General features: G+C 45.9%; 1 protein-coding gene across 1 annotated transcript; it reads right to left on the bottom strand.

The window, feature by feature from the left end:
- Positions 1-319: 319 nt before the first annotated feature.
- On the bottom strand, positions 320-27,031 carry cenpe (centromere protein E). Its single transcript, XM_062543565.1, has 45 exons — positions 26,909-27,031; positions 26,366-26,475; positions 26,152-26,241; positions 25,392-25,510; positions 24,840-24,959; positions 24,650-24,731; positions 24,492-24,559; positions 24,314-24,388; positions 24,142-24,193; positions 23,938-24,025; positions 23,503-23,632; positions 23,147-23,266; positions 22,737-22,886; positions 22,458-22,602; positions 22,225-22,324; positions 21,440-22,121; positions 21,178-21,234; positions 19,966-20,133; positions 19,745-19,819; positions 19,039-19,200; positions 18,727-18,904; positions 17,117-18,000; positions 16,928-17,002; positions 16,583-16,666; positions 16,155-16,247; positions 14,937-16,064; positions 14,650-14,724; positions 14,171-14,560; positions 13,527-13,610; positions 12,479-12,868; positions 12,158-12,241; positions 11,065-11,454; positions 10,626-10,676; positions 10,377-10,412; positions 10,082-10,288; positions 8,139-8,324; positions 7,458-7,679; positions 6,929-7,093; positions 5,642-5,755; positions 5,386-5,498; positions 4,476-4,573; positions 4,160-4,241; positions 3,602-3,957; positions 2,339-2,377; positions 320-592 (listed from the first exon to the last, which is right to left on the bottom strand). Exons 1-45 carry the CDS (start codon positions 26,962-26,964, stop codon positions 507-509), a joined length of 8,259 nt encoding a protein of 2,752 aa, XP_062399549.1. The 5' UTR covers positions 26,965-27,031; the 3' UTR covers positions 320-506.
- Positions 27,032-27,946: the final 915 nt, after the last annotated feature.

Consider the following 27,946-nt stretch of genomic DNA (forward strand, 5'->3'; position numbering starts at 1 on the left):
AAGTACAAATTAAAGGGGGAGGGGCAATGCAAAGATAGAAAAGGGAGTGGAGTGGGGGGAGTGTGTGTGAGAGAATGCAGGACAGTGTGATGCCTAGGTTACTTTACAGCCTTCCAAAGAAGGGGGCTGTTCAATTTCACAAAGGGGAAGAGACCTGGTTCCTTAAAAGCCAGGCCAAGAGGCTATCTGTAAAAGAAAGATAATATACTGAAGTATCAAACTTCCACTCAGAGCATGTAGAATGGCAGAGAGATTGCCTTTTATGGTTTTTGTCTCGAAAGGTACAAGGATATAATAACACTCGTCATAACACCCAACATAAAATGTGAAATTTCCTTTAATACAAAACAATCAAGTTCTTTCTAAATACAGCAGTAAAAGAAAGCACAAAGCATTATTAAACGTATATACAATTCTTATTAAAACAGAGATAAAAACAAGACATGTAAAAGTAGACAGGACAGGACAGGACAGGACAGGACAGGACAGGACAGGACGGCGGTTCATCACTGGGTCTCACACTGCTGGCCCTGTTTGGGGGCGCTTGGCCACCACTCCTCCCTCTTGTCTGCGCTGCCTCCTCCTGTGGCCCCTGTGTGTGCACAGAGAACATATGCGTGAGTAGGAGCAGGAGCAGACACACGTCCAGACACATACAGGCAGTATGGACACACTCCATGAGCACAGGGTGCCTCTCATTAGTCTTTTAGACGTCTTCCCTTCCTTCTTCGGTCCTCGTCCTCACTGATCTACATTAAGAATGATGGGGCGGCAACAATGGGATAGTCTATCCAGTGTTATACAGTAGATCAGTGGGAACGAGCCTGGAGGACCGAGCATCGAGGATCGAGGAGAGATGTCGAGAGGCATCCACAGATGTGTGAGTCGAGATGAGTGTGTGCGCGCTCAAAGGCAGTTCCATAGGCTTTGATCTATTTGAGCTGTATTTGATGGAGAGTTTTTCCTAAATATGCAACATAGACGATGATGTTCTATTGTATTAACCGGTACATTTGGATGAAACATTTCTTCGGCTCAGGTGACTCACTACTTCCTGGAAAAGTGGGTTTTGAGAAGAGATGCGCCAATCTCAAACTGATATCAGTCTGCTGACTCAAATACCTGGATCAGGTATTGTGACGAGAGCCAAGTTGACATTGTGGGCCAAACCTGTTTCTTGAACTTAACAGATAACATGTACTGGGCTAAAGCCTGGAACTGAAACCCTAGCAAGAGGCCCAAGTTCAACAATGAGGACCATAGGTCATGTTGGTTACATGGCCCTTAGTGTAATGCAATAGGAACTCTCTGGCCCAGGTTACTAACACCAGCACTGAAGTTCCTGTGCTGCTGGCTAATAGGCCAATGAGCCCAATATCTTCAAACCAACTCTTTGTTCACAAGAGTTGATGAACCAATACTGCATGAGGGAGCTAATAACAAACGGTCAACTGCAGGTACTGTAGGCTCGCTAGAACAGTTCTATAGCCTTGAGTTCTACGGCTGCTTAGTGACTACCAAACACTCTAGAGCGGTTTCTAGAATCTTTGGTGACTACACTGCTATCACATTGGTACTCATGAGCAAATACGACGTCTGGGTATCAGGACCTGAAAAGTCGGATCAGTCCATCCCTAGTTTTCAGACTGAATATGTTCACAATGATATGTTTCCTTCAATCTAAGTTTCTTTTTACTTAGTTTCTAGTTACTTTTACTTTCACATTTAGGCCAAAACCCCTGAGTAGTGTGATCATGGTCTACAGGCAGACACTACCACAGCCTGGGCTGAGTTGTCAATGCCAGGGGCGCCTCCTCCCTATCTGTAGAGAGCTGGTCAGGCGGCATTCCGAACAAGCAAACTCAACAGATCACTCATATGCAACCTGACATCAGGTGACGCCCGAGTGGGCCCTGGCACCAGGTGAGCCTTCCTCAGGAGGGAGTGAAAACCTGTTAGCACAAAGACTGTGGCCAAGACGCCGGAAAAGCTGCTCTGGAGTGCGTTTTACGACACTGATTACATCTGTTAGCTCAGGCCAAACAAAGCAGCTGGATGGAAATCACTTCAACAAGTCCCTGAGCAGTTTGTAAAGCGCCATTTGAACACCAGAGCTGGTCCAAATCTAGGGGGGAAATGTGGTTAGCTCAGTTTATTTGAAGTCTTTATTATTCGTCGAAGTCTTTGATGAGACGATCAACTGTGGTTAAGTGAAAACACCCCAAAACCGAACCCATGTTACTGTGACCAACTTCCTGGTGACATAAGTGACAAACACACAGGCATTAAGCACACCACAGACCACCCAGTGTGAGCCCCCAGAATAGACTTGGGTTACCCTCCGAGGTCAATGGGTCGGCTTCGTCCTCCTCACTGTCTGTAGCAAACAAAAAAGCAACAGGGTGGCCTCATACGCGGGCTGCACAGGTGCATGATGGGACTGCTCCGGCACACGCGGTAGCAGAAGCAGACAGAGTGCTCCAGGGATGGGAATCTACACGGTGGTGTGGCTGTGCCACGTGATCGCAATGTAGTAGAGATATACGAGCGCCACTGAATGTGTCACCTTCGGGGTTACTGTGGAATGTGTGCGTGCGACAGGCGGTGATGAGGATACTGGGTCACCAGCGTGAGTAGCTATGGGAGTGATGAGGATACTGGGTCAACAGCGCGAGTAGCTATGGGAGTGATGAGGATACTGGGTCAACAGCGCGAGTAGCTATGGGAGTGATGAGGATACTGGGTCACCAGCATAGCACAAGTAGCTATGGGAGTGATGAGGATACTGGGTCAACAGCACGAGTAGCTATGGGAGTGATGAGGATACTGGGTCAACAGCGTGAGTAGCTATGGGAGTGATGAGGATACTGGGTCAACAGCGTGAGTAGCTATGGGAGTGATGAGGATACTGGGTCAACAGCATGAGTAGCTATGGGAGTGATGAGGATACTGGGTCAACAGCATGAGTAGCTATGGGAGTGATGAGGATACTGGGTCAACAGCAAGAGTAGCTATGGGAGTGATGAGGATACTGGGTCAACAGCGTGAGTAGCTATGGGAGTGATGAGGATACTGGGTCAACAGCACAGCGCGAGTAGCTATGGGAGTGATGAGGGCATGAAGACAGGGCCAGTAGGGACCCAACTGGGTGGGTTTAGTAAGGCACAGTGGGGCATGTGTATGACACACACACACACACACACACACACACACACACACACACACACACACACACACACACACACACACACACACACACACACACACACACACACACACACACACACACACACACACACACACACACACACACACACACACACACACACACCAGCAGGTTTAGATGCGTATGCGTTTATGTGTATGTGAAACTTTATGGGGTTGGATTAAATGAAATATAGTGCACACAAATCTACAAATGTTGCATATACTTGTGAGCTATGAGACGGGCTGAAGTCGTGGACAGGATATGTGCCTGTGGGTCTCTGTGTACGTGGCGCCTATATCCTGGGGTGTGGTCCTGTGTCAAGTGTGCAGGTCGCGCAGTCTTGCGCATTGCTCAACACTGTTCGACACTGTGGCTGCGGGGTGGGAAGCTTACCGGTGGCCGGCCCCAGGGCACAGTTGTCAAAGAAGCCCTTGGTGCGTGCGAGGGGAGGGCCGTGGGTCCCGGGCGGCATGTCGAAGAACAGGCTCTTGGGCGAGTCCAGCAGCGGCCGCTGGGGGGAGTTCAACGGCGGGGCCGCGCCGAGCGCCGGACGCTTGCTGGGCGACGGCCTGGACTGGGCGTGCGGGAGGGCGTGCTTGGTGGGGGTGACGGGGCGTGTGTGTTTGGTGGGGGTGGGGGGACGCCCCTGCTTGGTGGGTGTGTGTAGACCCCCCTCACGGCGGCTCTCCTTCAGCTTGTAAGCGCGCCGTTTCCATCGGTCGACCTCCTCCTGCTGGCTGGACAGAGTGCTGTGTACACACACACACACACACACACAGAGTTGTTAAAGCAAACTAGAGACTCACTCATCCAACCAGTACAGCCACCAGCCCTCTTCAATGCTTATGCATCCAATGCATTCCATCACTTGTTAGGTGTAATAATAGAAGATGTCGCTTCTCATACAAGCCTTTGACCGATCACATGGGTGTGGAGAATATGTACACACACCTCTCTAACTGGGCAATTTTCTGTTGCAGCTGCTGAATCTCCTCCTGGTGGCCACAGTGCTTGGAGCGATTATCCTCCATATCTGCAGAAGGAGAGAAGAAGTGAGGGGATTCAAAATTCTATCCCGTGATGTTTCAAAGCTTTAACGGTGCTAAATGTTAGCCCATATCTGCTGGGCATCTGCTGACTGACAAGAGACAGGGGAGCACAAGGTGTAAAAGGCAGTAAGAGAGGGAACAGAGGAAGAGAACAGAGGTTGAAGAGGAAGAGGGGAACAGAGGAAGAAGGGAAGAGAGAGGAAGAAAAGAGTGCTCACATGAATGCTCGTCATCCTGCTGCTTCATCCTCAAATCCTCCTTCAGCTTACGGATCAACTCCTCCTTGTATTTGAGTACTGACGTCAGCCTCTCCAGCCTACACACATACACACATACACACACACACACACACACACACACACAGACCATAATTAGGATGGCAATTACACTTATGCTGTGGCTTTATTTAGATACTGGAACAGTTGAGGGTCCTAGATGTCAGAGTGTGTGTGTGTGTGTGTGTGTGTGTTGGGGGTGGGGCGAGTGCTCATGATGAACATTACTGATTTAACCACCATGGCAACCCATACCAGACAGTGCGCAGTTAAGGTCACGTTAATAAATACTAGTGATGTACTTATTCTGGGCAGCTTGCTAATGGCATAGACAAAGAATCTTCCTAACTTTGTATCAACCAGCCTACCTACATTTAATAAAAACATAATTAACAAAAAATAATTATTCCATAGGCTACAGTACAATTGGATATATTTATTTTCTAACATCTAAGTACAAAATATCTGCAGAAAAATATATCAAAATGAAATGGCCAACTAGTCGACAGACAGAGTCCATGCCATTGTTTACCCAAAGAGCGGAATTAAGGTATAACTTTTGAGAATGCAGATATTTGAGGTAAACCGCGCTAGTCTAGACAGCGGTGGGCAGAGTGACCACAGAGGTCAATAATAGGTTACTGTATGATACCGTCTGCATGCAGGTTCGATAGGCGCACAGAACAGAACAGAACAAAACAGAGACTGTAGGACAAACATTGACATTGATTTGGTTCAGCACCCAATCGATCTTTCCATCACCATCAAATCCCAACAAGCAGAGGTTTCAGATGGAAAGTGTGTGTGTGTGTGTGTGTGTGTGTGTGTGTGTGTGTGTGTGTGTGTGTCTTACTCTTGCTGATGGCTGGTATTCAGATTAGTGTTCTCCATCTCCATGTTCACCAGTCGATTCTTCAGCTTTTGCATTTCCACTGCACTGGGAGTCATCTTGCTCTGGGCCAGGGTCTACACACACAAACACACACACACACACACACACACACACACACACACACACACAGTCAAGTTCAGAGACAAATACTTTTAGGAGGACAAAATGCACAACACAAAGCCGTGGTGCATGCATACACACAAGCACATAGGCTTACCTGACTGTGGGCGAGTTTGTCCAGCAGTTCCTTCAGCTGGAGCTGCTGTTTGCTGCACTGCTGAGATGAAAGCTCATGAGCCGCCTGAAGATGCTGCAGCTTTTTCTCTACCGTCTAGAGAGAGATAGAGTGAGAGAGCGCCAGAGTTAGAGTGAGAGGTTTTAACCTTGTGAACATGTCCGTCTGATGTCTTCCACGTTTTACAAGACATATCACAAGCTAAATAAGCAGTCAGTGTCATTACTGGGGAGTTCTGCTTTGGAGCTCTGTCTTGACCAAGTGGGCCAAATTCAGGCATTAATCCATTAGTGTGTCATAAGCGAACAGAACCGTTCCTGAGTAGCTGGGGGCGGGAGAATTCTTCCTAAAGACACAGACAAGCTAGCTAGCGTGTCGGCTGCAGCAGGGGAAGGGTGGGGAGTGGGGGCGGGACCAGACACAATCCAATTCCCCAAATGAGGAAGAAGGTGTAAAGTAGTCTTTAAGTCTTTGGAAGGCCACGAGGGGATTTGGTCATGAAAACACCCTCTGAATGTACACTTCTGAACGTACACTTCAGAGGAACAGAGATTTAATAGAGGAACAGAGATCTAAGGCTGTAAAAAGTGCTGGAGTCAGTCTTATAGGCCCCATGTCCACCATGTTTTTTGCGCTGACAGCGCCCTCAACCTCCTTTTCTCAGCACTTCGGTTAGTGCTCTTAGCGCTTGTTGGGAGGTTATGAGGTTCCATTTTGATTGGTCGTTAAGTGAGAAGTGACATTGACGAGCCCAGCGCTGTTCTAAAAGTTCTAACAGATTTCAACTTTCAGTGCTCTGAGCACTGCGGAAAGAAACAGTCACTGCTGCTGTCCACACAACAAACATGATTGGTGGACAAAGGCCCTAAAGGATGTAAACAGCACAATCATTGTGTAGCATGCATGGCCCATTGCTGTAAGTGTGTGTGTGTGTGTGTGTGTGTGTGTGTGTGTTCAAGAGGTTCGAAGAGGATAGAATGTGTCTACATCATGGTGTGCCATGAGGAGTGAAGGCCTGCTGCTCTGAGTGTGTGTACCTGAGTGTGTACCTGAGTGGGAGTGAAGGCCTGCTGCTCTAGGTGTGTGTACCTGAGTGTGAGTGAAGGCCTGCTGCTCTTAGTGTGTGTACCTGAGTGTGAGTGAAGGCCTGCTGCTCTGAGTGTGTGTACCTGAGTGTGTACCTGAGTGTGAGTGAAGGCCTGTGCTCTGGGGCTGTACCTCTGGGGCTGTACCTGAGTGTGAGTGAAGGCCTGTGCTCTGGGGCTGTACCTGAGTGTGAGTGAAGGCCTGCTGCAGCCTGGAGTTGAGCTGCTGGTTGTCCTGCTGGAGCTCTGAGAGCGGTGGCTGGAGCAGGCTCAGTGGCGCCACCATCTGGCGGCACTGCTCAGGAGTCACCTTACTGCTGGCCACACGCTGCTGCTCACTGACCAGGGCCTGCGACACACACACACCATTACATTTGGCTGACGCATTTCAACCAAAGCGACTTACAACATGGTAAAAACATTTAAAGCTTTTTAGAGCAGTTCTAACAACAATTAAAAAAACAACAACACAATAAGCGCATCAATGAATGCAATTGTCTGTAGTAGTGCTATGAGAGGAGATGTTCTCTGAAGAGCTGGGTTTTCAGACATTTTTTGAAGATGGCGAGGGATGTCCCTACACTAGTAGGGACAGACACACACACACAGACACACTTCTAACTGTGATGAACCAAGAGCACACATGACAAAAAACACCACTGCCTTAGTTAGTACCAGCAGACCTCTCCCAGCCCACAGGCCCGTGCTCTCACCTGGCAGATGGCTTGCTCACAGCTGGCCACGCTGTGGCGGCGGCTGGTCTCCTGCTGCAGGTGGCGCGCCAGGGCGCCGGGCTCGGTGGGCTCGGTGGGCGCGCGGGTGCACAGCCCCTCCAGCCGCTGGTTGGCCTGCACGCGGTGCTGCAGCTCCACGCTCAGGACCTCCTCCAGCGCCGCCACGCCGCCCTCCAACCGCTGCGCCGCCGACGCCATCTCCTGAGCGCACGCAACAACAGCTACGCTTAGAATGGGACACTGGCACACAGGGCTCATCCATTTAACACAGACACAGCGATGCTATTCCTGCCCCAACAGCAACTTCCTCAGGCCGCTTTGTAACAGATAGGACCTACGCACAGTGCCGGCTGCCCTATTAAAAGTTTGTGTGCCAACGTGGAAACATAACATAATATAAACATATTTCAAGATAAAAAAGAAATCTCCAGAGGGCCTTTACATAATCACTGCGAAATAAGCATTATAATGCATGTTAACAAAATGTACCTAAATGTATTAAGACCAAGTGCATTTTTTAAGACTTAAAGCCAAAAATTCTAATTTAGTTAGACTTTTAAGGACCCTGCAGAATCCCTGTGCTTTGCCCCGTTAGTTCTTCTCCAGGTGTATGTAGCAGGAGCCTGGTGTGTGTGTGCCACAGCGCCAGTGCAGACCCACCTGTAGGTGAAGCTCCCTCCTCTCCAGCAGGAGGCGGAGGAGGACATCCTGAGGTGGACACGGATGGCCGGAGGCGCTCTTCTGGGCCTGAGCCATCAGGCCACTCTGGTCCACAGCAGAGGCCTCCTGCTGCCACAGGGTCTCATAGTGGCCCCTATAAGCCACCGCCAGCTTCTGGAGAGAAGCCTGTAGCGGAGGACACGACAGCGGGTTAGCACACAGAAAAATGATCATCTTACTGAACCATCTTATGGTCATTCTGTGCTAAGAGAATAGAGGTACAACTGAATGGTAACCAAGCTTAAGTGGGCACATGCAGTGTAAATACAACCCCTGGCAAAAAATATGGAATCACCAGTCTTGGAGGATGTTAATCCAGTTGTTTAATTTTTTAGAAAAAAACCAGATCACAGACATGACACAAAACTAAGTTCATTTGAAATGGCAACTTTCTGGCTTTAGGAAACATTAAAGGAAATCAAGAAAAAAATTAGTTAATCAGTAACAGTTGCTTGTTTTAGACCAGCCAGAGGGGAAAAAAATATGGAATCACTCAATTCCAAGGAAAAAAATATGGAATCATGAAAAACAAATTGACAAAAGAACACTTCAACGCACCACTAGTACTTTGTTGCACCACCTCTGGCTTTTATAACAGCTTACAGTCTCTGAGGCATGGACTTAATGAGTGACAATCAGTACTCTTCATCAATCTGGCTCCAACTTTCTCTGATACCAGTTGCCAGATCAGTTTTGCAGGTTGGAGCCTTGGGATGCACCATTTTCTTCAAATTCTCCTACAGATTTTCAATTGGATTGAGCATTATCGAAGATGTAACGATCGCCGTCTCCCCAATGCCTTTACCTGACATGCAGCCCCATATCATCAACGACTGAGGAAATGTGCATGTTTTTTTCAGGCAGTTGTCTTCATAAATCTCATTGGAATGTGGATATAACTAGATGAAAGTCATATTCAGTGATGAATCGCGTTTCTGCAATGGGCAAGGTGATGATGCTGGAACTTTTGTTTGGTGCCATTTCAATGAGATTAATGAAGACAACTGCCTGAAAAAAACAAGGTCATTGATGATATGGGGCTGCATGTCAGGTAAAGGCATTGGGGAGATGGCGATCGTTACATCTTCAATAATGCTTATATTATTATTTATTATATAAAGTTTATATTGACATTTTGGACACTTTTCTTATCCAATCAATTGAAAGGATGTTTGGGGATGATTACATCATTTTTCAAGATGATAATGCATCTTGTCATAGAGCAAAAACTGTTGAATTCCTTGAAGAAAGACACATAAGGTCAATGTCATGGCCTGCAAATAGTCTGGATCTCAATCCAATTGAAAATCTGTAGTAGAATTAAAGAAAATGGTGCATCCCAAGGCTTCAACCTGCAAAACTGATCTGGCAACTGGAATCAGAGAAAGTTGGAGCCAGATTGATGAAGAGTACTGATTGTCACTCAAGTCCATGCCTCAGAGACTGTAAGCAGTTATAAAAGCCAGAGGTGGTGCAACAAAGTACTAGTGGTGCGTTGAAGTGTTCTTTTGTCAATTTGTTTTTCATGATTCCATATTTTTTTCCTTGGAATTGAGTGATTCCATATTTTTTTCCCCTCTGGCTGGTCTAAAACAAGCAACTGTTACTGATTAACTAATTTTTTTCTTGATTTCCTTTAATGTTTCCTAAAGCCAGAAAGTTGCCATTTCAAATGAACTTAGTTTTGTGTCATGTCTGTGATCTGGCTTTTTTCTAAAAAATTAAACAACTGGATTAACATCCTCCAAGACTGGTGATTCCATATTTTTTGCCAGGGGTTGTACATTTATGGCTGTGCTGAATTCTAGTATCTGTGCTCTATTCAAATGAAGCCTAGAAAGTTCGGGTCAGACCTCCCCCCCACCCCTCCGACCCCATCCTACCAGTCGTGTCCAAAGCAGGTCCTGCAACTGTAGTGTGCTCTTCTTGAGGCTAGTGGTCAGGGGCTCCAGATGTGGCGTGTGGGACAGCAGCTGTTTGGTCAGTCCTCTCTCGGTGTGCTCGGCAGAGGCCAGTAGCTCCGTTGTCCAGCGCTTTCGCAGTTTCTGAGAAAGCTGATCGGCCAGACGCTGGATTCGCAAGGACCACGCCTGGATAGCAGAGGGCACTAGGTCAGTTCTGGTAGTGTGAAGTGATATTGGTATTGTGCACCATGATGGTGTGGTGTGAAGTACCCACCTGCAATTTCTGCTGGGATTGATTTTCTTGCACCACCTAGTGGCAAAGATAGGCAAAGCGTTAAAAAAGCCAAACACACACACACAAAAAAACACGCACACTTAGCTGATTGTTTCAGCAGATCATCAACCTCATCAGTTTCAATGGTTGTAGTGAGCCACACCCATGACGTATTGATTGTAAAATGTCAAAGTCAAGCAGGGTGCACCAATACAGGGTACGGTGCAGAGTGGACCTCACATTACTTACCAGGTCTGAGTGTTCAGGATAGCTGGTCCTCTGAGCCTTCAAACGCTGCACCTGAAAAAGAACAACATCTTAACTATGCACCTCTAAATACATCACACCAGTGATGACCTTCACGCTATGTCCATACATAGCCGGGTACATTTAAATATGGCGATTGCTTTTAAGCCTCTTGACCTTTCGCATACTCAGTTTTCGTTCAATGAACGGTTTGTTCTAAAAACTCTCCAGTATCAGTGTTTTGTTTGGTCAGGAAAAACAGCGTTTTGAGCCTATGCCCTGACTTTGTCTCCTTTGAAATGTTTTTAACTCTCAGATCGGATGTTCTGATCTGAATGTCAGCATCTATTTGATTGTTATCGACAGCTTTTCCTCTGTTTTTGCGCATCCGTGCTGAAATCTGGGGTTTTAAATAAAACCAGAAAAAAATAAGTCCCCTCACCACGTCGACATTCTCCTCCAGGTCCATCTTGAGCCGGCTCCTCTCCTCCCTGACGGCCTCCAGGATCTCCTGCAGCTCGGCTCTCTGGGTGGTGAGGGCGCTGACCTCTGAGCGCAGCCTCTCCAGTTGCTCAGTGCTCTCCACTGCAGCTGTGCTGTGCTGCTGGAGGAGCTGCTCTCTCTGTAGGCTGAGCTCCTGCAGCTCCTCAGAGTGCCTCTTCTCGTCCTCCCTCAGTCTCTCCTGCAGCTGCTCTCTGTCTGCACTGAGGGACGAGACTTCAGATCGCAGCTGATCCACCTCCTTCTGGAGGGTCTGTGCTACTTCGTTATCCCCCAGCAGACGCTGCCTCTCCTCAGTCACACACTGCAGCTGTGCCTGGAGCTCATTAGTCTGGGAACACAAGGAGGACATTTTGATCCATGTAAACACACTCAATATAGTTATAGAACGTGGTCACCATTTTGAACCTTTTCTGCACCAAAAAGAAGCTTCGGTGGTAGACCTGCTGTTGTGCTACATTCACATACAGTGCAATTTGAACGGCTTTGATATCGATGGCCTGGGCAAAAAATCTTGAGTCTTGACCATTAATGCTCACAATGATGCATGTTGAAAAGTGGGCTACTGAAAGAAATTGGATCCTGAGATCAGTATGAAAGGACACATTAATAGGATAGAGGGCTACATCATCACCCATATATCTCAGCAAAATGTGAAAATATGGTCCAACATCTTGCTTTATTTTAGTAATCCACTGCAAACAAATGTCTGACTCTCTTGGGAAACAATAATGATAAAAAAAAAACTTCTTAGTTCTGTCATTGAGAAGAAATGCACAGAAGTAAGCTATTACTCCATTCACTCAAAGCAACTTTCTGAACTTTCTACCACCAAAGCCTTGTTTTCATGCAGAAAATATTGAAAATAGCAACTGTGTGACACAAACGTACATCACCCTCTTGAAAATACAGAGATTTTGACGTATCTAAATCAATACAACTTCATCAGGTGAGTCTCTAGGGTTACCATAATCTGTTGAAATCCCAGCTGGATATCCTGAAAATGTACAGTGGTAAGATCTTAAGTCACTCACTCTTTCCATGTTGTTCTGCAGATCTGTCTGTAGTTGCCTCTTCTCTAGTCTGATCTCCTCCAGTTCATTCAGCTGCTGTTGGGCCTAAAAAATAGTACAAGTATTAAAAACAATAGTTCCACTCATCTGTTGCCTCATATCTCACAAGGAGCTCCATCCCATCACCTTCATCTCCAAGTCAGATCTTTAAGATTCAAAACAGACAGACAGAGTTCTACCAAACACCTGGAGCTTTGAGAACACATGTTTTTTTTGGCTACAAAATAACAAATCCATGAAGATAATTTCAGCTAAACAAGGTCTTTAAACAACTCTTCTCACCATGCCCCCATTCTCCTCCAGGTCCATCTTGAGCCGGCTCCTCTCCTCCCTGACGGCCTCCAGGATCTCCTGCAGCTCGGCTCTCTGGGTGGTGAGGGCGCCGACCTCTGAGCGCAGCCTCTCCAGTTGCTCAGTGCTCTCCACTGCAGCTGTGCTGTGCTGCTGGAGGAGCTGCTCTCTCTGTAGGCTGAGCTCCTGCAGCTCCTCAGAGTGCCTCTTCTCGTCCTCCCTCAGTCTCTCCTGCAGCTGCTCTCTGTCTGCACTGAGGGACGAGACTTCAGATCGCAGCTGATCCACCTCCTGCTGGAGGGTCTGTGCTACTTCGTTATCCCCCAGCAGACGCTGCCTCTCCTCAGTCACACACTGCAGCTGTGCCTCCAGCTCAATGGCCTGGGAACACAAGGAGGACATTTTGAGAGATTGTCTAGACCCAATGATACTTATTGGTCAGAGTGGCTATCAGTCAAACCCCTGGGCAAGAGGTCAATTACTCTTGGGAAGTCTTGGGATGGGACGAACTGATACTTTAGTGTAACATATGATTCAGTGACATCTATCAAACAAAATTACTTTCCTAGTCTGAATAATGATTCAGATATAGCCAAAACTTCTGGCGGCCATCTTGGACACCATTTTGAAAATGACCCCTTTACTGGAGTCAGAATTTACTCGATTGTTCAATATGTTCTAGGCATCATAATCAGTTGAAAAACCTTTTGTATCATTTTTGTAGGTTGGGTATTTTTTCCCCATATATTGACCCGTCTATTGGTCTATATTACGATTATGATTACGATAATTGTGCAGCCCTATTTAATATTCATATATTATACTATTACACATATAATTGAGTCAATATTGGAATATTATTGGAATAATATTACTAATGTTTATGTCAACATACTCAATATCACCTTCTTGAAAATACATTTGAGGTATCTAAAACATTACAACTTCCATCAGGTGAATCTCTAGAGTTATCACAATCTGTTAAAACCCCAAGTAGAAACCTTGAAAATGTAAAGTGGTAAGATATTAGGTCACTCACTCTTTCCATGTTGTTCTGCAGATCTGTCTGTAGTTGAATCTTCTCCAGTCTGATCTCCTCCAACTCGTTCTGTTGCTGCTGAGCCTAAAAATAAATAAATAAATAATGCAAATACTGAAACAACAGTTCCACCTCATCTATTACAAAAGCTTGCCAAATCTCTCACAATGGGCCGAACCCCATCACCTTAATCTCCTGTTCGAATTGAAGCTTAAAGATTTGACTCGAACACCTGGGGCCCTAATTTAAATGGCAGGCAACGTGCAGTCCGTCATCAAGCAAGTTCTTTTTATTTATGGACTAGGACTTACAGGGGAGCTATACCAGGCGCATAACTGAAGCGCTCCGTTCGCGAAGCGTATTCTGCAGCAGTTAATAATAATTATAATCAATGGAAGTAGCTACACCAGACGCGACAGTGACGCGTACATTCGAAACAAATAGACAAGTCTTCTAAAATGGATTTTACACATTGCGAACGGAACGCTTCAGTTACGCGCCGAAGTTTTGAAATCAGCTTTCCTTAGACTTCAGAGTTCAGACATTGTCCATCTTTCAAATTAGGGCCTCATATTTTTGCTCCAAAATAGCACATCCACAAACATAATTTCAGCTATACAAGGTCTTTAAACAACTCTTCTCACCATGCCCCCATTCTCCTCCAGGTCTCTCTTGAGCCGGCTCCTCTCCTCCCTGACGGCCTCCAGGATCTCCTGCAGCTCGGCTCTCTGGGTGGTGAGGGCGCTGACCTCTGAGCGCAGCCTCTCCAGTTCCTCAGTGCTCTCCACTGCAGCTGTGCTGTGCTGCTGGAGGAGCTGCTCTCTCTGTAGGCTGAGCTCCTGCAGCTCCTCAGAGTGCCTCTTCTCGTCCTCCCTCAGTCTCTCCTGCATCTGCTCTCTGTCTGCACTGAGGGACGAGACTTCAGATCGCAGCTGATCCACCTCCTTCTGGAGGGTCTGTGCTACTTCGTTATCCCCCAGCAGACGCTGCCTCTCCTCAGTCACACACTGCAGCTGTGCCTCCAGCTCACTGGCCTAGAAAACAATACAGGGCAAAGTCGGTCTTAGCTTCAGTCTGTTAGACGTTGCCACAATTGTGCAGGGACTGGACAATGGTCACTCACTTTCGCCATGTTGTTCTCAAGATCTGTCTGCATCTGTCTCTTCTCCTGCCTCAGCTCCTCTAGTTCCTGCTGAGCCTGCAAAAAAGCAGAAAAGCACAATGACAATAAAATTGAATCTAAATCGAATCTAATCTTAAACATAACTGACCTAGCAGCACCAAAGAACGCCATAGCGCAACTAACCCCAAGTCTAGTAACACACCCAGACTATAGACAGATCTCAAGAAGCTTAACCACCGTTCTTAATAATAACAACACATATCAGACAGTTTTTCCACCGTTCTCACCATGTTGTCCTCCAGGTCTCTCTTCAGCTGGTTCTTCTCCTCCCTCACGCCCTCCAGGATCTCCTGCAGCTCAGCCCTCTGTGCTGTGAGGGCGCTCAGGTCGGATCGCAGCCTCTCCAGCTCTCCAGAGGCCTCCTCCGAGTCCTGAGGGGTGCAGTGATGCTGCAGCTGCTCTTGGGCCTTCAGGAGCTCTTGTTGCAGCTGATCTTGCTGTTCCTGTGCTCTCTGAAGCTCCTGGTGCAACAGTTGCTCGTTTTTATCGAGTTCCTGCTCAAAATACCGTTGCTGCTCTTGGGCTTTCAGTGAGTCGTGGCTGTGCTGCTGTCGAGTCTCCTGTAGTTCCTGCTGCAACTGTTCCAGCCGCTCTTGAGCTTTCTGCAGATCTTTCTCAAGGTTTAACTGTTGTTCTAGAGCGGTGCTAAGCTCTTCCTCGAGACACTGCTGCTTCTGCTGGGCTCCTAGTAGCTCCTGCTGATGTTGCTCCTGGGCCTTCAGGAGCTCCTGTTGCTGCTGTTCCAGCTGTGCCTGATGAAGCTCCTGCTGCAGTGGTGCCTGATCCTCCTGATGAGGCCGCTGGTCCTGGGTATTGCAAAGTTGTTGCTGTAACATGTCCTGGATCTCCTGGAGTTCTCGCTCCAGTTGTTCCTTCTGCTCTTTGCGTACACGGAGCTCCTCCTCCTTTTTCTGCTGCTGCTCCTGGATCTCACAAAGCTGCTGCTGCAACGTCTCCTGCTGCTCCTCGGCCGTCTGGAGTTTCTGCTGCAGCCTCTCCTGCTCGTCCTGGCCTCTCCGAAGCTCCTGCTGCAACAGCTCCTCGGCCCTCTGGAGTTTCTCTTCTAAATGACGCTGCTGCTCTTGTGCCTGGAGTAGCTCTGACGGTGGGGTCTCTTGAGTTTTCTGGAGCTCCTCCTGCAGCTGATCTCTGAGCCTCTCAAGTTCCTCCTCCTTCTGACGCTGTGCCTCTTGAACCTCGTGGAGCTCCTGCTGCAACTCTTGGGCCTTCTGGCCTCCCTCACTCTGGCTCACACTCTTAAGATGGTCCAGCTCAGCAGTCAGAGAGGCCACCTCAGAACGCAGGCGGTCTAGTTCAGCAGTGGCCTCCAGGGAGTTCTCTGTGGCTTGTGGGGCCTGTGGAGGGGCAAGAAGAGACAGGCTTTTATCTTTGCCCAAAACATGTCTGGAAAGTTCTGGTATTTTTCTTGAGAATGTCATTCTCACCTGTGCACTGGCAAGACGGGCGGCAACCAGCTGGCCCTTCAGCTCTCTGACCTCATCCAGAGCTTCTCTCAATTCAGTCTGGTTCTCAATCATCTGAAGGAGAATAAACAGCATTTAATCATAAATTATGTCAGAATTAATCTGTCATGCAAAGTTTTGCCAAACAAGAGACCAAATACATGCAGTCTGCTGATGCAATGAGTGCAGATATAATTAGTTATTATAATATGGGATTTTTTTTCTAATTCATTTTACTGACAAGATACAGTTGTTCAGGAAGAGGAGGGTGCCCATGGAACGGAGCTATTTATCAAATAAAATGTTAGATAATTATTGATTGATTGCGATAATTAAGTCAGTGGCAAAACCCAGGATGAAAGATTCGGCATAAAACTCTAAGGTTCCAGATCTTAATTGCGTGGTCTCACCATGTCCACATTCTCCTGAATGTCAGCCTGAAGTTGCTGCTTCTCTTGTCTCAACTCCTCCAGCTCCTGTTTCTGCTGCTGAAGCTTCATAATGAAACACACAAAGGTATCACATCAGAGCCGTGTTCAAGTTACAGTGGCTTCATTTATATAAAAATACGCATACATATCCTTCAATACAGACATTTAAGAGCAGTAAGGAGTCTCTGCCACGATGGTTCAAATACGTTCTGAAAGTCAGACTGCGATAATGATGTGAATATAGGACTGCACTTAATTTCACTGCATCATATGGATGGCATTGAGGTTGTTAATGGTATGTGATTCTTAGTTAATTGAACCAACCTGCTCGTCTGTTGCACCAGAACTGCACGACTGCCTGCTTTGAAGCTGCTGGAGCTCAGACTGCGTCTGCACACACTGGAGGGAAACAGAAACATACTCACACTTACTGACCAAGCAAGGGACAACCAACAACCAAGAGACAGAAAAAAAGAAAACAATGCAGCCAACATGCATGGTCAACCAACTCACCATGTCCACACTTTCCTCCAGGTCTCTCTTCAGCTGGTTCTTCTCCTCCCTCACACCCTCCAGGATCTCCTGCAGCTCAGCTCTCTGAGCAGTGAGGGCACCTAGTTCAGAGCGTAGCCTCTCCAGCTCCTCAGAGATCTCCACACCAGGCTCCTGGGAGACAGGATGCTCCTGTAGTTGCTCCTGAGCCTTCTGGAGCTCCTGCTGCAGTTCCTCCTGCTGCTGTTGGGCCCTCTGGAACTCTGCCTCCCGATGCTGCTGATGCTCTTGAGCGTTGTGAAGCTCCCGCTGCAAGGAGTCATGTTTCTCCAAGGCCTTCTGCAGCTCTAGCTGCAGTCTGTCTTGTTCCTCCTGGGCGTTTTTCAGATCCTGGTGCAACCGCTCAGTGGCATTTTGGAGTTCCTCCTGTAGATGCTCATGAGCTTTCAGAAGCTCCTGTTGATGCCACTCCTGGGAACTCTGTACGTCCTGTTGATGCTGCTCCTGGGAACTCTGTAGCTCCTGTTGATGCTGCTCCTGGGAACTCTGTAGCTCCTGTTGATGCTGCTCCTGATCCTGCTGCAACTGATCTTGAGCCTTCTGAAGGTCCTGCTGCAACATGTTCTCCTGTTCCTGGGCCCTCTGGAGTTCCTGCTGCTGTTTCTCCAGCTGTTCCTGGGCTCGCTGAAGCTCCACCCTCGACATTTCCTGATTTTGCTGGAGTTTCTCTTCAAACTGCTGTTGCTGCTCTTGAGCCTTCAGTAGCTCTTGTTGCTGCTGCTCCAGCACCTTCTGCATGGCCTCCTGAAGCTCAGACTGGAGCTCTTCTTCACTCTGCTTGTGCTGCTCCAGCTCCTTCTTCAGCTCAGACACAGTTCGCTCCAGAATCACACCATCCACTAGATCTGCACAAGGAGCCAGAGGGTGTTTTTTCAGAATTAGCCTCAACATAATGTTATGTGTACAAAAGCATACATGCTTCTGCACTGTTATCACCACCGATCACAACGCCTCTGGACAGAAAGCACATTATCTTGACACTCTGCATGGTCAAAGTATAGAAGTTAGAACCTCAAACTATGCGTTTGACCAGACCAAGAGCTACCAAAGTGGCAAAGTCGCTTTTGACGCTGGTAAAATGCAGCTGCTAAAAAAATTCTATCGCAAAGGCAATCTTGGTGTTGACCTTACCAAATGAAGGTCTTGTGTAATAGAAGGCATTTGGTACTAAATCATAGTCTGGCTATCACCATAAAAAGCTCAATCTTTTAAGATTGAAAATTAGTATGGGAGTCTATGCTTTACTTCTACTGCACGAGAGGCATGTTCTCTCGGAGGAGGGGCGGGACTGTCGAGCTCTATTGGCATCATTCAAATCATGACTCCGTATGCTAAGATAATCCTTCAACCAATCAGACCAACGATCCGTTGCATCTTTTGGATGAGCTAGTTTGTGATTGGAGCCAAAGGTTCTGGCGGGTAACAGAGGAGACAGATATGCAGGTTTCCAGTCTGAGTTGCCAGGCGAAATCCAAATTCGCTGGCAGGTCAGGCAGGGTTCACCCAGCCTAACTAAATCATACATTTGACAACAATGAAGACAGCCAACAGGGGGGTGAGAAGATTCTTACTTTTAGGGACTTTGCCATCGAGGAGAGTGGTGAGCTTGGTGTTTTCATCAAAAGCCCCCATCAGTTCCTTTTGAAGGTCTATCTGCATCTTCTTGAAGCGCCTCTTCTCTGCCTCTAGCTGTTCCTGCACACTGTGCAGCTCCGACTGCATGCGCTGGTGTTCTGCACTTAACACATCCTGCCAGGACCAACAGAATTCATTAAAACCCAAATCAACTCCACAGACACATACCCAAGGACATTTCTACACACTGCCCTCTATCTGCAAAGGGATGGCTCTAACAGTAGATGGAAAGGAATACAAATGCTCACATCTCTTTCTTTGAGAGAGATATTATCTGAGCGCAGGAAGGCCCACTCCTTTTTAGTGTCCCGGCTGAGGCACTCAGCATCCTCCAGGGAGCGCCGCAAGCGCTTCACCTCCTGCACCAGGTCCTTATCACCCTGCAGGTCTGACAACGTGTTCAGCTCCGCCTAGAAAGTGTAATCAGGACCATCAAAATCACCACAAACAGCAGACACACATATTGTAATTTCCCAACTATTAGCCGCAGCTTATACATTGATTTTGCAAAATGTATCCAGCTATGAGATTAATACACAGGGACAGGTAATTTGGATTTTCATCGGGGACCGGGGTTTGTTTGTTTGTCTGTCTGTCTGTTTGTTTGATAGCAAGATAACTCAAAAAGTAATGGATGGATTTCGATTACATTTTCAGGGAAGGTCGGACATGACCCAAGGAACGATCAAATTTTGGGAGTGATCCGTAATTCATTCAAGATTCCGGAGGCTTTTATGTATTTAGCTTAGTGGTGTAATGGCATGGTATGGCCACATAGCGCGATCTGAATAGTTTAGGTTCAAATGTATGACAACCTAGGAAGAGCAATGCAGGAGGAGGAGGCTGCGCTCTCTGAGTGCTTTTCTAGTATTGTACTAATATGGCTCTGTTTCTTGCATAAAACACTGTTCTGTGGCTTATACACAATGCAGCTAATACAAATTTATATCTAACCTGAAGCTTCTGAGCCTGGGCATTGGAGTCCTCTGCTGATTTCTTCAATGTAGCAATCTCAGCCAGGAGCTCTTGCTGTAAAGTTATAATCAATCAATCAATCAACCAATCAATCAATCAGGTTCTTAAAACTAATATCAAGGGAAGCAAAGTTGCAGAACAGTTTTTAAGGTGTAGTTGTTGAGACTCCTGAATGTTAGTTGGTCACTCGTGTCACTCACCTCGTACTCCCTCTTGCTCTCCTCCTCCAGACACTGGAACTCGTCCATCTCCCTCCTCTGCAACAGCTCCTCCTGCAGGGCCTCGCTGTCCCTCCTCAGGCGTGCCACCTCCTCACCACACACCTGGAGCTCCTTCTGGAGGGCGTCCCGCTCAGCCTCCAGCCTTTCCTATCACACATCACAGGGAGTCAGGGTCACATTACATACATGTAACATGTTTGGTAATGGTCATGGTGGAATGTGGAATGTGGACTTAAGCAGGTACAGAATCAGAATTACTGCCATGTAAACATTTTGAACCAACACAAGGGCAAGAAGGCTTCTAAGGCTACATGTAAAGGCACTTTAAAGCAACACTTCACCATTTTTTCATATTAAACTGTTATTCCCATAACTAAGACGAGTTGATACATACCTCTCACGTTTCAATGCGTGCACTCACTGGCTCTGTTGCGCGGCGCTATGGAGATTGCACTTAGCTAGCCCAATGCATTCATTAGGATCCAAACAGAGATGAAGTTAGAAGCAACCAAACACTTCCATGTTTTCCATTAAAATACAGTTACACGACTAGTCACACGACCAAGCATGGTGAGACAAAATAAAACGTGGTGCATTTCTAAGCAGGTAAGAGGGATAACTATATTGTGTGGCGGAATAACATTGGGAGCACTCAATGCAGTAATATCCTCACTCCAAAGCACTTGGGAGCATTGGGAGACTCAGCGCAGTAATATCCTCACTCCAAAGTGAAACTGAAAGTGCAAGAGTGAGGATATTACTGCGCTACACAATATAGTTATCCCTCTTACCTGCTTAGAAATGCACCATGTTTTATTTTGTCTCACCATACTTGGTCGTGTGACTAGTCGTGCAACTGTATTTTAATAGGGAAATAGCGCGCAACAGAGCCAGTGAGTGATGAACGCATTGAAACGTGAGGTATGCATCAACTCGTCTTAGTTAAGGGAATAACATAGTTTAATATAAAAAAAACGGTGAAGTGTTCCTTTAAATTAAGGGTAGAACTTAGACAAAAAGTCAGTAGGTACAAGTTGTGTCTTGACCATGAGCTCTTGCCATTGCCACTGACCATACGAGAGCTTATGAAGACAAAGTAGCTCCTAAGCAACACAGGCACACAGATTAATTGAATGTTTCTACGGTTTTACACTTTTAAGCATAAAGTCACAAAGGCATATGCCAACTCACTCTCTCAAAGCTCAGAGCTTCACACAGTTGGATGGACTCTCCCAGGTCGCTCTTGAACTGGAGTCAAAGGGAATTCACAAGTATTCAACATACATTTAATCTGAAAGTTCCACAGTATTGCTCATGTTCTTTTTACCAATAACATAACTTTCTGAATATTTCACTAGTCTTTACTCATTACACATATGGATTGAAGATGGCATTTATATAAAAGATCACGCTCTAGAGAGCAAGTACAGTGAGAGAGGTTTGTTTTGCCCACCTGCTCACTGTTGTAGTTGGAGGTGTTGTGGGGTGTAGCTTCTAGTTGCTGCTCCAGTTCCATCACCTTCTTCTCCATCTCCGCTGCTCTCTCCAGAGCCTCCTGTTTCTGCAGTACCTCCACCTCAAGCTGATGCTGCAGCTCCTTCTCCATATCGTGATGAAGGTGAAGCCCCTGTTTGCCCTGCGTCTCCTTCTCGAGCTGAAGGTGCAATTCCTGCTTCTCCTGTGCCTCCTTCTCGAGCTGAAGGTGCAATTCCTGCTTCTCCTGCGTCTCCTTCTCCAGTTGAAGGTTCAGCTCCTGTTTTCCCTGCATCTCCCTCTCGAGTTGAAGGTTCAGCTCCTGTTTTCCCTGAATCTCCTCCTCGAGCTGACGGTGCAATTCCTGCTTCTCCTGCATCTCCTTCTCGAGCCGACTGTGCAATTCCTGCTTCTCCTGTGCCGTCTCCTCCAGTTGAATGTTCAGCTCCGGTTTTCCCTGCATCACCTTCTCGAGCTGAAGGTGTAATTCCTGCTTCTCCTGTGCCTCGTTCTCGAGTTGAAGGTGCAACTCCTGTTTTTCTTGCGCCTCCTTCTCTAATTGTTGCTGCATCTCCTGCCTAAGCTGCGTCTCCCTCTCCAGCTGCTCCTCCAGGTTGACCAGCCTTCCTTTAATTTCAGAAACCCTTGGGGAACAATAGTCACTGGAAGAAAACAGCAAGGGTCACAAACGGGGTTACAATAACACTCACACAGACTTAGTGTTCCTAGACAGACTCAAGAGTTCTGAGACACATCCAAGCACACCTTTCTGAAGAATTGCGCGTGGTCACACTGCTCTGATTCAGATCCATGTCGAAAGTCCGTTCTAAAGGAATTTCCCAACGTCCTTCAAAATCCTCCATGTCTACAAAAAAGGGAGAAAGAAATGCTGTTTATCTCAGGACTCAGAAGCAATAGTCATGAAAAACAGGCATAAAAACAACCACTGAGTTTATTCATGAAGTGGACTGAGAAGAGAGATTATCCATTGAGCTCACCATCTTGTTCGACTATAGCTGAAAGGTCGATCCTACGTTGCTTAACAAAGGGCTCCATGAACCCAGTGTCCGTCTCTGCTAGTGCATCAGAAGGGAGGCCGGCCTGCAACAGCTTACCACCCCATGTCATGCGCCGCTTCGGAATCTGTGTGAGCAGGAAAGACACAGGAGTGTTGCACATTGTCTTTTTTGTTCTATGTCTGTATTAAAGCAAAATAGGTATATTCTGTGCATCAGTTATTGCTTACACCATTTTTAAGAAACTTGTGACCAAGTTACCTTCTTGACTGTGACAACATTGGAGGTGACGAGCAGTTTGGTGAGGTTGCGGATACGGTCCTCCTGCTCCCTCTGAAGCTGCTCCTTCTCCTGCAACAGCTGGCACAGGGTCTGCTTCTCGGTCACCGTCGTCTTGGTCACCGAGGAAACCTGCCATCCCAACACACACTGGGGTCAGATCTCTCACACATAATTCTGCAGCAGCATTTTACTTATGGTGCTAAATACAAGAGAGCACAGAGAGAATAGGAACATACAATAGGACGTGTTAAAAGAATTTCAGAATAATATGTGGATGACATAACTAATGAATTGCATAATACCACATGTACAGTTCTTATATTTCGGGGCGTAATGGCCTGCTGGCCATGTGTGCCGTGTGTGTGCCATGTGTGTGTGCACGCGAGTACCTCCTGCAGACGTTGTTTGAGCTCATTGATCTCATTTCTGTAGCGTCTCAACAGAGCACCGTCGTCAGACACCTCGGTTACATGTGGATCATTCTTCATGCGTTTCGCTGCACTTGCAAACTAGAGAAGAGCAGTCACAACAGCCTCACGTTAACATTTAGTACTGGTGTGATACCACACCACATTTCAAAAACATCACTGCACCATAGTAATCAACAGTAAGCATTTGATCCAAATCAGAATATAATGACACAGGGCTTCAATGAATGTCAACATGCCAAGATGGGGACATGTGTCAGAACAGAGGACTTGGCATTCAAACAGCAAGGAGATGGGGTGGCCAGGTTGTAACGTACCTGCAGTGTGCTGAGGGTCTCGTCCTGTACAGCTGGGGTGATTGTACACACAATGACCGTTTTGGCATTGCCCCCAAGCGAGTTCTGCAGAATACGTGTCAGCTTGCTGTCTCTGTAGTTGGTGAAGCCCCTGTAGAGACAAAGACCTCATTTTAAATACGTTATTCCACTTCTGCCTATAGACTGCCTAAGTGTTGTAGAGAACATGAAGAGAATGGAGAACTCTTTCCTGCACAAGCATTGTACGGTCAAATTTGGGCATTGAAACACACAAGGAAACCATTTAGAAAAACCCACTACACAGAAGCCTACAAATGTATGAGAAACAATAGTGTCTTCCCTTTACATTACTATTTACCATAAACATTCATCCAAAAACATTATGAAAACATTACTTCAAGAACAAGTAAAGAAAAGAGTAATTTTGAGCATTACTTCTGATTTTCATCTGACAACTTCTTGATGACTTGACCCAGAGTGAAGAGACTCCGGTTGATGTTGCATCCCTCTTTGAAGCGAGTTCCTGCAATGCACAAACAAGTGCAAACAATCACTCCACACTCCCGCTTACTTATCGTAGAGTGGCCCCTAAACTCCATGCAATTTACAATCCCTACTGGTAATCAGTGGTCAACTCACCCTCTGCTCCTGTCTGACTTGCTCGCTCAGCCCCTGCCAGATCCACCAGATTCTGTTTGACAACCACAAATACACATAAGAACACACAAGCAGGAGAGGACACACATCTATAGACTTAGGAAATGGGACTACATGCATCAGTGGGCTAGAGTGAGCTGGGTGGCTGACTCACCAGGTGGGACACAATGATAGCTCCATCAGAGATTTCTCCTGAGGCTGGATCACTCCGCTCTCGACTTTCAAGGATCTGGTTAAGACACACACTTCACTTAGTGCTGTGCTGTGGTTAGGATTAAGTATGAGTGTGCAAGCGCGCATGGGCAAACTCTGAGCATGGGGATGCTGCTTACCATACGGAAGATGGTGTGAGAACGACTGCTTCGCTCATTCATCTTGGTCTTTCCATAATGGCGATTCTCTGTAGAAAACACATATTTTGACTCATGTTTATGATGGAATTGATAATCTCTCTCTCGCTCACACACACACAAACAAAACAACACATTACTTTCTCCTTTCCGGATCCAGGCCAGTGCTTGCTCAGGCGACGTCACCAGCTCCTCCGTAAGATCAGCCACGTAGACATTTTTCTGCAAGCACAACACCCCTTAACAACCAATTCACTACACTACATACAGGAGTACAGAAGTTGCGTGCCTAAAACCCATGCATACATGTCAGGGAAAGCGCAAACTCACATAGTTGCCCTCACGGATCTCTAATGGCTTCCTCTTCCAGCTGTCACACAACAGGTCAGTGACGGTCTCATTATAGATTTCCATGTAACTCACTCGGAGAAGAAACTCCTTCTTGGGGCACTTCATATGCACAGACATAAACAAAAAGGGTTTCAGAAACAAAACAAAACGTGTTCAGAAACAAATAGATTAATATGTGGAGCACAGATCCATGCACTTACCAATCCAAATATACGCTCAATATACTGTATCCTTGCATAGTCTGCACTCCATTATTCATAAATTACTTGATCTCAATCATTTCTACTACACACAGTCTACTTTGAGAGGCTTTACGGTAATGTGTTTAGTGACATGGCTCAGTTATTAATTTTATATTTTCCTCAAAATTACATAAAGCCTAGTCAGTTGATGAGAGTTGCAGGTGTGTTTATCAATGGTCTGTGACCATATTCCACAATAAAATGAATGAGAATATTAGCTAAACTAAACCATACTTCATTATCTATATAAAAATAAAAAAACAAAACATCCCCTCCCCTCTCATCCTACATTTTTGATGGTCTGGAAGACATCCTCCATAGCCAGTGGGATAACGCCTGGGGTACGGCTGCTCCCCATCATCGTGAAAGTCTTCCCTGATGAAGTCTGGCCATATGCAAATATGGTTCCTATGAATTGGGGCAAGCACATGTTTTTAATACATACATCTATCTATGCAATCACAGCAGCTCAGACCAAATCAGCTAGATTAAAATGTCTTCCCAGCCAGGTAGTTTATATACATCCAACATATGTGCATAATGTGAAAAACTAATTTGAATATGTATGTGCAGATTTTTAACTCAAGTGTTGTTCCTAAGATTTCACTACTGACTATCTACAAGCTCTCAAAACATCCGAATGGAGTTTGACTGTCAGGATTATATCAGATCTCAAATTGCATGTTGACAACCCAGAAAATTGTGCCGAGAAATATGTTGCTTTTCTCTACTATTTCTTCCTACTATTTATGTGAAAAACATAAATCTTTGTGTATGAAATTAACATGTTTCTGTGAAGCATAAACATCCCCTTGTGCATGAAATGCGCTATATAGATAAAATTGCCTTGCCTGACAGGCAAAAGCAAAAAATATGCCATAGGCCTATATGATTTCTATTGGTGTGTAAGACTATCATAATGACAATTTGATAGCTGATAGCTATTCCCTGGGGGAAATGGATATTCAAACATACTACTACATATAGACTCAAACACACAGAGACAGAGCCTACACCCACTGCAGAATGTTGTAGCATTTGTTACTCACCATTATAACCCTCAACAGTGGAGACCACTAATGACTTTGCAATGTCCTGGTACAACTGGTTGGTGCTTTCCTCTGCACTAAAGACTCTGTCTGCAGAAGACATGAAACAGAGGAGTTGTAGTAGGCTACATATTGGGGAGAACACATCTGACAGAGGACCATGTAACTTTGACACCTCAAGAGTGGAACAAGGGTGAAACAAAGCCATATTTACCAAAGCTGAAACTTTTTGTGGGGTTTCCATCATCAACCTGATGGATGGTTTGTTTGTCAGCTCTCCAGTAGAGCTGTACAGGCTCCGCATTTTCCGCTGCAGCCTCCTCTCTGCCAATAGAAATAAGCATAACGTGTTTTCTTTCCCGGAGCGCCAAACTGGTATGGGCAATTAGTCAAATATTTATTAATACTAAGGTAAAGGTAGTGTAGGGATTTCTCTGTCCCTTAAGATAGTAAGATGGAGCTTACAAAAAATCCAATCAAATCAGGTGGTTCTGTCAGCTAGATGCTAACTTGTGACACTTGGCAGTCTAAAAGGCTAATGTTACGATGCTTACAATTGTAGTTCTATACTCTACCATTACTATTGAAAAAAAACCCTTGATAGATCCGCTTCAACACCAGGACATGAGCGAATATCGTTGGCTGAATTATGTCTGACATGATAGAAGCTAAGTCCGATAAATTAACGTTAGCTGCTAACTGTTGTCTTATCATAGCAAAGTAACGTTAGCCTAGCTGCTATCTAACATAAACTTACCTTTGTATGAGAGGTCGGACCCTCACGCAAACTTTGACAGCAGATTCCTCTGTCATTATGTCTGATTATGAAAATATATATATTAGTTCAGCATTGTTCCTGACACTTAGCAAATTTTAAAAAGATCTCTGAATCTTCAGAAAACTGATTGCTCAGTGACATTCCCAACTGATAGAATTCAAATATGTGCGCTAAGGTTTAAAAGCACAAGTGACGTCACGGTTTTGAGAAATGCTCAATTTCGATTGGTGAATCCACAATTTAAAAGCGAGATCCTTGCATTCTCATTGGACAAGCCACGTCTTCTTCTAAATTTGTGGAATGCTTTATACGCTTTACTGCCACATAGAGGCCTGGAAGTAGAGCACAACTGTACTTTTATGTCTATGAAACGGGCAGCTAGCCTACAGTAAATGCCATAATTTAGGTGAACCTGGTTTTGTCGGTTAAAGGTTTTTTTTTTTTTTTTTCAGAATCGAGTAGACTACCTCTTTAAGATTCAGGAGGGTGCCCGCCCGGTGATATCCCTTGGGCAATTTCGTATATTAAGCCTTTCTACCATGTTGACCTACTGTGTACATTTTGGCTGGTAGTTGTAAACGTGTGCAGAGGGGCATGACCACTGTAATTGCAGAATTAATGTTAGGCTACTATTGTTGTTAGTAACTAACTAATGTCCACACTTTGTATTGTTACACTCAAGTGTCCCTCCCTGTCTTTTTTATGGCCTTGTACCATTAAAATGTTAATGATCAAGCAGTTTTGTGTACAAGTTCAAGTAATGAAATTCCTTGTGCTCAAGTGTCCCTTAAACTACAGATATACATTTAAAAATAAATAAATAAATAAATAAATAGATAGATAGATAGATAGATACTATATACAAAAAAAGTTGGGGAGCACCAAGGGACACCCATAACAGGGGTTATGGATATGGATTTTTAATATGAAAGCACAATTTTGCTATAAACTCAGATATTTGCAGCGTGTGTAAAACTATATCATAGTTTCTCTTCTTCTTCAGTATGATCATGGCTG

The sequence above is a fragment of the Sardina pilchardus genome, chromosome 8 (genome assembly GCF_963854185.1).
Source record: "Sardina pilchardus chromosome 8, fSarPil1.1, whole genome shotgun sequence".
Classification (NCBI taxonomy): Eukaryota; Metazoa; Chordata; class Actinopteri; order Clupeiformes; family Clupeidae; genus Sardina; species Sardina pilchardus.

Excerpts from the sequence above, each read along its gene's own strand:
- cenpe (XM_062543565.1), bottom strand. The coding sequence starts at position 26,964 with ATGACAGAGGAATCTGCTGTCAAAGTTTGCGTGAGGGTCCGACCTCTC. Across the intron at positions 22,325-22,457 it reads AGCTATAGTCGAACAAGATG|ACATGGAGGATTTTGAAGGA; the intron begins GTGAGCTCAATG and ends CCTTTTTTGTAG. Across the intron at positions 7,094-7,457 it reads GTGAGCAAGCCATCTGCCAG|GCCCTGGTCAGTGAGCAGCA; the intron begins GTGAGAGCACGG and ends TGTGTGTCGCAG.